General features: G+C 48.9%; 1 protein-coding gene across 1 annotated transcript in view; it reads left to right on the forward strand.

Moving 5' to 3' along the window:
* The window catches only part of LGR6 (leucine rich repeat containing G protein-coupled receptor 6), a 157,524-nt gene extending 145,618 nt beyond the window's left edge, over nucleotides 1-11,906 (forward strand). Inside the window, exons 16-18 of the mRNA XM_026101270.2 lie at nucleotides 1,177-1,337; nucleotides 8,537-8,617; nucleotides 9,297-11,906. Coding sequence (XP_025957055.2) covers nucleotides 1,177-1,337; nucleotides 8,537-8,617; nucleotides 9,297-10,534 — 1,480 coding nt within the window. The 3' untranslated portion in view covers nucleotides 10,535-11,906. The remainder of the gene's footprint in view (nucleotides 1-1,176; nucleotides 1,338-8,536; nucleotides 8,618-9,296) is intronic.
* The last annotated feature ends 376 nt before the right edge of the window (nucleotides 11,907-12,282 follow it).

Consider the following 12,282-nt stretch of genomic DNA (forward strand, 5'->3'; position numbering starts at 1 on the left):
ACCAGAGAGAATGAGACTGCAGGATTCGTTCATTGAACCAGGCCGGCCAATGGACCCATTAGCATTTCCTAAATTTCAGGCTACTGCCACTGAGTAGTTTTATTCTTAGAACATAACGTGTCTGAAGAAATCATCTGAGAACAGTTCTTAGCCATGCTGGGAGGATCTGTACCTCCCTACCACCTTTCAATAATAGGATTTAATTTGGAGTTTATAATAGGAAGCAAGTTTGTATACAGAGTTTCCATAGCCTCCCGGGGCTCGGCCAAAAATGTTTGGGAACTTAAAATAAAAGCATATTTTTAGAATCTAGAGTTTCACCATATTTACTGATCTTGTCAGAAGACCTTAATTGTCTGGAAAACTTAAGGTTCATTTGATTTCAACAATCTTTCAGACTTCCAGCAAAGAAGCAGGAGTTTGCTATCTTTGAAGAAAATGCAACTTCTATCTGATAGCCTGGTATTTTTTCTAGATGCTGTTCAGCTGCTGTTTAATTAATGATGTAATACACACTATAATTAACAACTAACAATTCTACTTTCTGTTAGAAAGCAGACGTATTAAAAAAACTTGCTACATTTGAGATAGCTGAGATTCCCCTGCCAAGGATAGTAGGGGGAGCCACAGTTATGGAATCAGAGTTCGGATGTGCATCTCCGACCTGCTGCAACAAGCAAGGAGGACCTTGCACTTACCCAAGCTCTTGGGAAGCTCCTCACTTTAATGAAGAACAAAAGAAAGGGTGCCCAGCAAAAAGATGGACCCAGGGCAAAAACCGATGATCCCACATGCAAAGGAAGTGCATATGGCATATAGCTAGCAAGCATGGGAAAGTGAGGTTAATTCAGTCTTAGGATATCTGCAGAAAGGTTTGGGGGAATTGTCTAGGAACTTCAGTGCAGCTTCCAAACGTAGTGTTTGATGACAACCCACTGGCAGACAGACAGTCTTTTAAGCACCAAGATGGGGCATTGCAGAGGCACAGTGGGGTGACCAGATCCTCACTCTGCCTACCCTGAGACCCTTACACCAGAGAGAAGTCCTGCTCCAGTGTAACCATCAGCTGATACATTGGCTTTCACCACATGTGAAAATAACACACAAAGTACAAAGCAATGGAGAATCAAGTCTTGGAATTGACGTGCCTAAAAGTTCTGCTTTCCTCCTTTGCAGAGTCCTTGAGGTACCTTACGCTTACCAGTGCTGTGCCTATGGAAGCTGCAGCAGCTTCTTCAAGGTGTCGAACCAATGGGAAGCAGAAAACATGAGCCCTGAGGAGGAGGATCCCCATAAGAGAACCATGGAATTGTTTCCAGGTCACGCTGATAACCACTGTAAGTAAATTGGGCTGAATGGTGACCAACCTGCGGGCTGGGCCACGCTGCGAACTTGGATGTGATCCTGCATTTGCGGGAGTGTTTCCATTGCAGGCCATGGAGTTACACCTGCCTCAGAGAGAAGGCAGACTGATCCTTCTCCATTTCTGGTGGCAAGTTTTTGTGAAGGGGCTTCAGTCAGTGTCACTGCATTGGAGGAAACAAGGAAGAGCTTATCTGGCACTTCTAAACCTTCAAGATCTAACAAAAAGATCTGGCAGTCTTCAAAGGCATGGACACAAGCACTAACTGGACCATGCTGACTGTAGAGAGAGGCCACACAAGCCACCTGGGTGGGGTGGCCAAGGTTAAATGGAAGAGTTTCTGGCTTTGGTCATTAGGCTTCTGGGCAGTACAGAGTCTCTGGCAGAATGTCAGTTTTTGTTGCTACAACACACAGCTGGGGATGGTCTCTACGATTAATCTGAATGAAAAGAGACTGAAGAATCCTAAGAAACCACAGATGGCTGAGCTTGAAGGACTGGAACTTGCAGATGGCTGGATAAGTTCAGCATGGGGGCTGGGCTATGCCGGGCAGAAGTGGCCCCACAGTTAAGACCGAGCAGGGGGTTCTGTTCAAAAGTCAATTTTTTCAGTGCTCCACAATGCACTTCTACACAGACTCTCTTGAAATCTGTTGCACCCACAGCCTCACATCTCGATGGTAGCTCCCCACCAAAAGCTGCTCTGATCCCTTTTGAAGGGAATCTCAGAAAAATGCAAAGAAAAGCACAAGCTCCTTTGTTTCTTCTGTAACTGCTAGAGAGCAGAAACAGCATTTTAGGATGCAGTTGGGCACTGCATTGTTTATATGTTTGTGTAAATACAGAGGTCACATGCACTCGCATGGCCTGGGGCATCCTGTAAGCAGAAGTACATCTCACTGCATTCCTGCAGGAAATAGAGAGGGTGCTGTGGACTCAAGGACCAGGACAGCCACACTTTATTGACCTGCTCCTGGGAGCACCATAAGCCCAGCCAGAAACAGGGAGCCTGCAGAGTCTCCTCTTGCTTCCTAAGCAGGCAGGACAAGATCCAGAGAAAGATATGGACCCGGAGCTTGACCCAGTGCAGTTGGGTTTACGTGGGGAACTCTGTGTTATAGCAGTGATGGGAGGCAGGATAACACGGATGCTGTTTGATACCTCGTTACACAGCTAGTGAGCGAGTCACAAGCCTTGTTTTCCTTATTCCTGCCATCTGCCCTACTCTGATGCTTCACAGGCTAAGAATAAAGCTTTAGTGGTGTAAAATGTCCAGTCAGAGACTAGCAAATGTGATTCCTGCTACCATGGTGTGATTCCAGGAAGTGTTGTAGGCTTGGTGGTTACACTGGGCAGACAGTACAGAGGAGCCATATGTTAAGTCACTGCTGCAGGAATTTCTTCTCAGCTGGATTATTTTTTCCATCATTAGTGCAGCCCATACAGTAATAATCCTAGTGCATATACTCAGTGTTTGACCTTGTTTGCTGAGAGGGACCACAGCACTGCTTACAGACCTGCCCGTGCTGGGAACCAGATCATTCACTGCAACTGAAGCCATTTGATAGCTGAAAGGATACTCTATCCTGGCCCTGTCAGAAGACCAATACCTTCCACAAGGCTCCCAGGCCTCCAAGCATGTCTCAGTCCCTTGGATTATGTGTGTGTTCATGAGACATTTGAACCACAGAAAAATGCTGAGTGATTGCCTGGAAGAGACTCTTAGCAACTCGTATAAAGCCAGAGTTTCTGATCTTAAAGCTCTGGGTTTATCTGAAATACCGAACTACAAAGGTGCAAATGTTGAATGCACAAGAACATCCTTACTAAGCATAGCCCTTGCATGTGACTCTCCTTACCATTCAGCAAAACAGTCTATTGCATGGTCTATATGCGTGGTTTATTCTTGACAATGAGGGTTTTGTAATATCATTATTTTAGTTAATTAATTGTTGCTTTATTTCTGTTCCCAAAGCCTCCTTTCTGATGGTCATCAGTGGTATTCAGCTCTAGTATATGAATCTTGTAACAGTTCCTCATTACAGAGGAACAAAACTCCAAGACATTCTTTCCCTGCAAGAGATAAATTGGCCTCGTTAAGAGCAAATAACTCAGCACATTTTCCCTGCAGCGTGTGGCCAGGCTCATCAGGGCAGTGCTGTGGGAGAACTTGTGAGGGAGGGACGGGGCAAGTTTCCAAATAACGATGTCCTCTAGGTCTTACATAATGCTTTCAGCAGGAACTGAGGAGCTCTTTACAAACAAGTCAGCAGAATTTCCCAGATGGACAATGAGAGGTGCAGGTGGTGACTTGTCTCAGGCCAGCAATGTACAGTGCTCACAGGCGAGAAATGGGTCCTCGAGTTGCACAGTCCTGCTCCAGCAGCCAGGCAACGCTTCCTCCCCAGTGTGTGTCCCGGGCAGGCTCTGACATGCAGCGTCCAGCCTTCAGCAGAGCCCCTGCACCAAGTGACCATCTGAAATCCAACCACATATACCTGTGGCTGTGACAGACCCTGGGGGCTGCTCTGCTATCTCCTGGCTTCCCAGGGACCTGGACTCTCAGGACCCCCTGCCTGCTGGGTAGGAGACACCACCCAAGCATACCTATTTGCCTCTGGGTAATGGCCACCCTGGACCTGAAGGAGTGTGGTAGTACATGTTTGATTATTCAGTCACCTTCTCACTACAGATATTTAAGGTTTTATTTCTCAAACTTTTGATATGCTTTGCATATGCTTTTTTGGATTAAAATTGGCAGTGCTTAGCAGATATCCCTGCTGCAAGCTAATCCCATGTGGCTAGGCACCAGCCCAAAGATAGCTCAGGAGTTTGTTACATAGCACATCTGCCCCTTATTCCCTCACTCCCGCCATCCTCCCAAAATTGTCTGCAGAGGGAGGGTAGGCAAGGTGCAAGCACTACCATTGCCATGGGGTACTTCCATCACATTCCCAGCATTCCCCTTCAGGATCACTGGTTTGGGGATAAAAAAGGATACATTTACTTAAAAGAATATGTTTGCAATAACAGAACAAAGCTACAGAGGGAGAAGAGGTCACACACCTATGGTTATCTTTGGCCATAAGTCAGTCTTACCCAGCCCAGCATCTCCATTGGCTTGTAAAACTGATTAATTAACTGCTGCAACCATTCAACGAGCCCTGGAGAGTCCTTAGAGCTATGCTTTTCCTACTCCTGTCATTCAAGAAGTCTACTAGAGTCCCCCAAAAGCAGATGTCCAGGCACCTTGTTCCTTAAGCAGCCTAAGCTGGAATGAGCCCTTCTATCTGCCCTTCTCTGATTTATCTGCCAGCATCCTTCTCTGTGACTGAGTGCTGAAACCCAGGTGGTATGGGGGAGGAATAGGTCATTCATTGCCCTCCTTTACATCCTTTCATGAGCATTTCTGTGGTATAAAAAAATTAGCTGAGCATTTTGAATGTAGGTTATGAGCTGTTTTCTCCAATTTACAACCTTATTAAAGCATAATATTAGAACTTTATAAATTATAAATCTTGAATATTAACATATGAGCTCCCGCTTCATCACTCGTTAGGTTATTTTGCTAAAACTTTACAGAGGACACACACAGGACAGAGATCTGGGAAAGCTGTGTGTGAGAACGCACAGTACAAGCCCTCTTTGTTAGATCCAGGGGAATGTTTTGGAGACCCATCACTATGAGGTACAGAGAAAAGTCTATCCTTCTACCTGGTGGACAGCAGTCTCTTGTGAAATGCCACCATTCAGCACTGCACAGAAGTACCTGAAGATCTACTGCCCAGGAGCTCTTCTGGAGGCCTTCAAGTGCTGCTATAGTACCATCAGTACCAAAAAAGAGAGACATCAGTTTTCCTTAGAAGCAAAATCAAATCCTGGTGTCATTACATAGTACTTACAAGTTAGGCTAATATTACTGCATCTTGGCTTTTTGTCTAAACAGAGATGGAGCAGATACAGCACATATGCGAGCTGAGAGGAGTAAACTAGCTGGATTTATGTCTTCAGACAAATCAAACTCTCAGGGCGTAGATGCCCACTGCTTGAACTGACATTTGGATTCCCCTGCCTTCCTTGGTGCTGAAATTTGTTAGGAAATCTTTTCATTGTCAGAGTCTAATAGTTTGGCCACACAAATAACAATGATTCTCTGAAAGTAATATTTCTATCTGGTTGTAAACCAGGGATTTAACATTTCACTAGAATATCTTAGATCTAAAATCCTGAACTGAGCTAAAATAGCAGCACTCAACCTGGTGACCATTAAAGGTCAGATACATTAAGGTTTAAGGGATCCAGTTTTAGCACCGGGGAGCATCAGAAGTGGCTGCATCAGGAGGGAAGGGTGGCAGCAAGGCAGGTATCTCAGTGTCCTCACCAACAGTCACAGTCCCACTGTACCAGAGCAAGATGAAGAGAGCAGGTCTGGCGACACTAATCAGGCTCAGCCAACAGTTCATATCACCAGGCAAGTATGTAGAGTCTGCTGGTCAGGCCAGCAAGCCAAGTCAGTAAGTCAGGGTCAGGATCAGGAAGGTACAAGACTGGGCACACTTGTACCTGCAACATAGCTTAGGCAGGGACCAAGTGCTTGAGCTTAAAAACAGTTCTCAAGCAAAAGGGGAGCTGGCTCGTGCCAAGGCATCTCACAGCTCCTTGATTCAAGGCCAGAAAGCTACGCTGTCAACAGCGGCCCTTAGCCCAGGCAGCCGAATCTGCAGGATGGGACATGCATACGGGGCCATTACAAGCTGCACCATATGACACCAGATAACAGCATGGCCTCTTCTCTTGCCAACAGGCTGACAGCTGACAGGAGAAAAGCAGCACTGCTCATTGCTGGGCAGCAGCCCATGCCCTAACTCTGAGAGAGAGAGGAATTATCTGCAAACCCCAAACAGTGACTGCCCTGCATGAGGCAGAGAATATAAAAGGGGAAGAAGCATCCAGCCCAACATTTTTCATGCTATTTTTTCTCCAGCAATTCTCCTCCTCTTCCTCCAACTTTGGCATTCATGCAGCCTGATGGGGACCATTTGCCACTGAAAGGGTTAAGCATTTTTTTCCACAAGGCCTTAGAAAGTGGAGGTGCCTTACCAGAATTTGAACAAATAGGGTCTAACTCAAAAACAATGCAGTCTGCCTTATTAGAACAGAATAGACATTTTCATTTCTCTATACAGTTCCCTGGCTGAGGGAAGTACCGATTTCCAGCAGACGGAGGTACATTTTCTGCCTTGAATCCTGCTGTGCTGGCCAAGGACTGTTCCACAATTTGCAGCTAGCTCGGTAGTCCAGGCAAAAGAGAAGATCACTGCCTTCGCCTCATGCAAATGTTGAATCTATACCTAAAACCAGCCTTTGTGCATTCTGGCCCATTGAAGAGAAAAGCAATGGGGGCAGATTGCATTTAAACTTTACTAGAGGTTGGGTGGCAGGCGCACAGAAAATGCAAATCTCTGCATTGATTTGAGTACTGTGACTGCACATCACAGCCTCTGCACTATGGATGGAAAAGACACTGGAGATTTGTAAGACTATAAAGTACAGGGAGGAAATATTTTTCCATCCCACTGTGAGTGTCTTCTTGCCAGACTCCAGAGCAGCAGCAATATTTCAACTCTTACATGGACAGTTTTTAAAAATGGCATTTTTTTCCAAAGCTCACTGAAGTCGAGAAGGCCACAATGTTTGTCAGGAGGCACTAAAGATGGCACATTATTTGTCATCATTCTTTAATCAAATAATCCCAGTCTTATTTTCAAACACAGGCTTTAGCAGGTCTCATGAGAGGGACCATTCCTAAGTCTATTAGGCATGTAAATCCTGCTTCAGTTAGCCACGTCTTCAGCACCTTAAGACCATGAGAACTTGTCTTTCTGGCCAGAGTGTTTGGAGCTGTCACAGACTGTGCACACTCACTGCTGCACACCAGGGTACCAGCATCCATCCTCATCATCCAAGGGAGAGTTCATTCCACAACCACAGATCCGGTCTAAGCTCTCTGGCTATCGAGCTGTGGCAAGCAGAAAACACAGCCTCTCTCCTTCCTTTCGCCTGCAGAAAACTCTCCAGAGCTCCCCATGGGGAGCAGAACGCCATGCTGGTGCCATGGGTGGGGATGGTGCAGCAGCACTGCACCTGTCCTCACCGTGCCATTCCCCGTGCTGTGAATCAGCAGTGATTTGAGAAGGGCAACAGAGAACAAAGCAGAAAAGCACGTCTTGGATTAGACTAAGAGGATGCCATTTGCTTTGGTAATGACCTACACCATTTGGCCCACAGACTGAAAGCACATGGAAAGCACAGCTGAGGTCTTGGCCCCATTCTCTTCCAGCAGCTTCTCCCTCAGCCAAGCAGTCTCCGTCTCCCCCTTAAGAGAGCCCAAGCCTGGCTCAGGGTGCAGCTGCCAGAGTGATGGAGATGCCAGTCCATCAGGCTGGGTTATGAGTGTGATGCAGTCTGGTTCGCAGTTGCATAGATCACAAGGATCCAGAACCTGCTGGCATGGAGGATCAGTCTGTCCCTGAGCAAAACCAAGACTGGAAACCTCCAGGGTTAAAAACAAGGCATCACAGTCTCCAAAAATCATAAGATATAAAACAAACCAGTAAATGCTGCAGGGGGTGTGTTTTTGCTTCGGAGTCATTTGGTGGTGGTGATGGCTGCTGACGAAGAATTTGTACTGAAGCAGAAGTTAAGAGCTGTCTTAGAACAAAGCTCCAAAGTCCTTGTTGATGAACTAACATTGGACAAGTCCTTCCCAGGGAGCTTCCATTTACAGGATGCATTTAAAGGCTTTGTTTTCTGTAACTACATAGGCCAGAGTATTTCTTTTTGTAATAAAGCAAGCTGGGAGGAGGGATCTGCAGTCACACAACTCTAGGATCTGGGGCTCTAATAATTCCAATATTGGGAGGAACCTTTTAAAAACAGAGTAGTTGGCCACATTGCAACCCATCAGCGTTTACAAGACAGCTCCATGAGTTCTCCTTCCACAGCAGTGACTGCAGGGCACAAACTGGATACAGCAGCTACTTTGAACTTGTGGGCTGGGAACTGGCTGGGAAGGTCTTTGTCAAAGGACGCAGGCAGTGGGGAAAGCTGATGGCCCTGCTCACCCTGATGGCCCTGCTCGTTCTGCTCTGAGCACCATTATTTTCTCCCCAGATGAGCTAGATGCAGATGACCTCCAGCTGGATCTTGAGGAATCAAAGCTGCACCCCACTATACAGTGCACGCCCAGCCCTGGTAAGCAGCCAGGGAAAATCCTTCCTTTGGACACAGTTGGGAGTCTCTGAGCTTCTCTAAATCCAGAGGTCACCACAGCCCTTCCTGCAGTGTCTCTCAGATCGCAAGCCTGAATGGGCAGGCTCTGGCCAATGTGGGGACAAATGAGGAGGACATCTTACCTCTCCCACTCTGATGTAGCTGCCCTCCTACAAGGAGTGGACGTAGCACCCTTCTCCATGCAACACCCTTCTCCACATGTCATAGCACCACTGTACCATCCTTCTCCAAACAGAGGAGGGCATTGCAGTGGCAATGCCGAAACCTGACCTTTTTACATTTTAGGAGCCCTCGTAAGTTTGGCCTCTCTCGTCTCACGTGCTTTCTTCCTACACCTCATGCCTGTCCCAGACAGGTTCTGATAGCAGGCCCTAGTCTGCATGCTGGAGCGCGCTCCAGTGCAGGGCTGAGAGCACAGGGGGATCTGGGACAGAGCCAAGAGGTGGCACTAAAAGTTACAAGCAGATTCTGCTGCAGAAGAGGGCAGACAATGCTGTATACCTCTTTCCAGCCCTTGGCATTCAATAAGCATGGGGCTGATGGGCTGAGAGAGGGCTGGGACCTGGCCACTGCGCCAAGCAGCACCGCTAGAGCAGGGCAGGATATTCTGGGTATAACTTTGGACTTTGTTTTCTTTCAGGGCCCTTCAAGCCTTGTGAGCACTTGTTTGAGAGCTGGATCATCCGCCTGGGAGTCTGGGTCATTGTTCTGGTCTCAGTGCTCTGCAATGGGCTGGTCATTTTGGCTGTCTTTGCCTCTCCCAGTTACCTCTCCCCAGTTAAGTTTGTCATCGGCTCCATAGCTGGAGCCAACATGCTGACCGGCGTTTACTGCAGTATGCTGGCTCTCGTCGATTCCCTGACCTACGGCCAGTTTGCTAATTATGGTGCCAGGTGGGAGACTGGCATGGGCTGCAGGGTGATGGGGTTCCTGTCCATGTTTGCGTTGGAGGCTGCCATCTTTCTGCTGACTCTGGCTGCTGTGCAGTGCAGCATTTCAGTCTCCTGTGTGCGGGGGTATGGGAAGTTACCCTCCTTAGGCAAGGTCAAGGCCGCTGCCCTTTGCTGCCTGTTGCTGTCCTCTGTTGCTGCAGCTCTGCCTCTCTTCTCCATTGGGGAATATGCAGCATCCCCTCTCTGCCTCCCGTATCCCATCCCGGATGGGAAACCTGCCACCCTGGGCTTCACTGTGGCCTTAGTGATGACAAACATGCTCTGCTTCCTGACTATCACAGGCACCTACATCCGGCTCTACTGCAACCTGCTGAAAGGCGAGTTCAGCGCTGTCTGGGACTGTGCCATGGTCAAGCATGTGGCCTGGCTGATCTTCACCAACTGCCTCCTCTACTGCCCAGTGGCCTTCCTCACCTTCTCCTCCATGCTCAACCTCTTCCTCATCAGCCCAGAGGTCATCAAATCCATCCTCCTTGTGGTGCTGCCCTTGCCTGCCTGCCTGAACCCCCTGCTCTACCTGTTGTTCAACCCCCACTTCAGAGATGACCTCCGCCTGCTGAGGCAGAAGGGCCAGGACGAGGGAAGCTACCCCCAGTCCTGCAGGGCTGATGACATGGAGAAAAGCTCCTATGACTCCACCCAGGCTCTCGTGAGCTTCTCTGACATTGACCACATATTCGAGAGGCCTGACTCCCTGGTAGTGCACCCCATCCTTGACAGCTACAGCTTTCCCTCCATGACGCTCGTCCCCTGCCAGCAACGGGTGGGCACCAGGGAGAAGAAGAGGGGCTACTCTGAGCATTGCCCCTGCCTCAATGACAGTGAGGTTCTGATCACTTCGGAAAGCCGAGATCCAGCCAGCAGCAGCCTCCGGATAGCCTTCTTCTCCTCCCCACCCACACCACCCTACACATCTCACTTATAAAGCTCCTCTGAGCAGCCATGCAGAACAGCCCCACACCACACACTGATGGCCAGCCCCAACACACGGTGGCCAGCAAGGTGACAGCAGGCTGCTCCATGTAAAGCACCGATACGACCCATCCACCCTCACCCCCCATCATGTAAGGCTTGGCAACAGGCACCACACTGCCAGCTGCCACTCGCCTGGAAGGGCTCTGACTGAGCTCCAGATCCTCAGGGCTGGCCATGGCAGGAGATAAACCTTCTGTGTGAGTGCTTCCCCTGCTAGTGACCGCATGGGAGAGAGCCCCACCAGTCAGGAAACGTGTCAGGGAGACCCTGCTCCTGGTCATCCTGTAGCATCGCAAGCTGAGAAGAGCCCTGAGCAGAAAGCAGAAGCCTGCAGCAAAGCCAAGCATGTCTTATCAAGGGAGAGACATCTTAGCAAGCAAAAGCCTTTGCTCTCTAGCAGAAATGGGTGGAAATGGCCTACCACAATGCCAGTGCCTCAGGCCTTGCCCCTTGGGGTCCTCTGACCCCAGGAAATGGGCTTGTGTCTGACCCATGCCATCGACAGGAAGAGCAAAGGAAGTGGATTAAAAAGCAGTGTATTCGTGTGTGTGCCTGAGGTTTGAAATGCCTCCGTTTTGGGAGGCTCTGGTTTGCCCAGCAGGAGCCACACGGGTTAGGCAGGACCCACACTTTCAGTTGATGTCAGAAGCTGGAAATGTTCAGCCCCTCTTTCAGTCTGGCCCACAGTGTCTAACAAGGGGATTGCTAAACCCTAAGGCGGCCAAATCCAAAACATCCCTTAGAGAAATGACTATACATGCCTTGATAACGCAGCAACTCCTGGCCAGGGCCCCCAAGGGAACACGGGACTCTCTCCCACCTCGTTCACTCTGTTCATGGGGTGGCTTTCGCACACTGGAACACACCCTGGGTCACTTCTGCCTGTACCACCCGGCTTCCGGTCAGGTGTAATGGGAACAAGATATGGATCACTCACCACCCCTAGACTTCACTCCTAGAAGACACTTTCAGTTCTTGGGTACACATTCCCCATGCAGAAGAGCCAGCCGGGGGGCTGCGTTTGCCCTCCCATATTTTGAGGGCAGCTCATGCAGAAGGAGGGAATAGAGGCCAGCCGTGTGGGACGATGGCGTCAGGAGGACACAGGCCACTGGAGAGAGCCTCAAACTCACTCCCTGCAGCTCAGGGATCTCCCAAAGCCATCTACTTTACCGCAGTCTCTCCCCCTGCCACCTAATGCAGCAGGGAGTCCCTTCAGTCAGAGCTCAGGCCCTGGGCAAAGCTTTGGTTCTGCCGACATTACTGCAGCTGTGTAAGTCATTCATCCTTGTGAGATAATAAATGAGCCCCATTGCTGACCAGTGGCTGGCTTCTGTCCTCTTGTGTGTGAAAAGCACCTTGTTAGTTCTTCCAGCAGCTGGCTGCCTGCTTCTCCCAGCCAAAACAGAGCTGCTGTGCCTCAGATGCTATCTGTATTCCCTCAGTGAGGACTGAAGAACTGGGCCCCTCATTAAACCCAACATATACAGGGAATGAAGAATGAGGCCCTGAGGGCAATGCTGCTTCTGCAGAGGAGCAGGATGGTGATTACATGACCACTGTCCCTCTCTAGACCCCAAGGGCCAGATCTAGCTGCTTGCATCCCCTGATTTGATTCTGCTCAGGTGCATCCAGTGTATGGGTTCATGAGCAGAACAGTGGCTGCTGCATGGCAGTTTATGGACACCGTATAACAGG

The sequence above is a fragment of the Dromaius novaehollandiae genome, chromosome 27 (genome assembly GCF_036370855.1).
Source record: "Dromaius novaehollandiae isolate bDroNov1 chromosome 27, bDroNov1.hap1, whole genome shotgun sequence".
NCBI lineage: Eukaryota > Metazoa > Chordata > Aves > Casuariiformes > Dromaiidae > Dromaius > Dromaius novaehollandiae.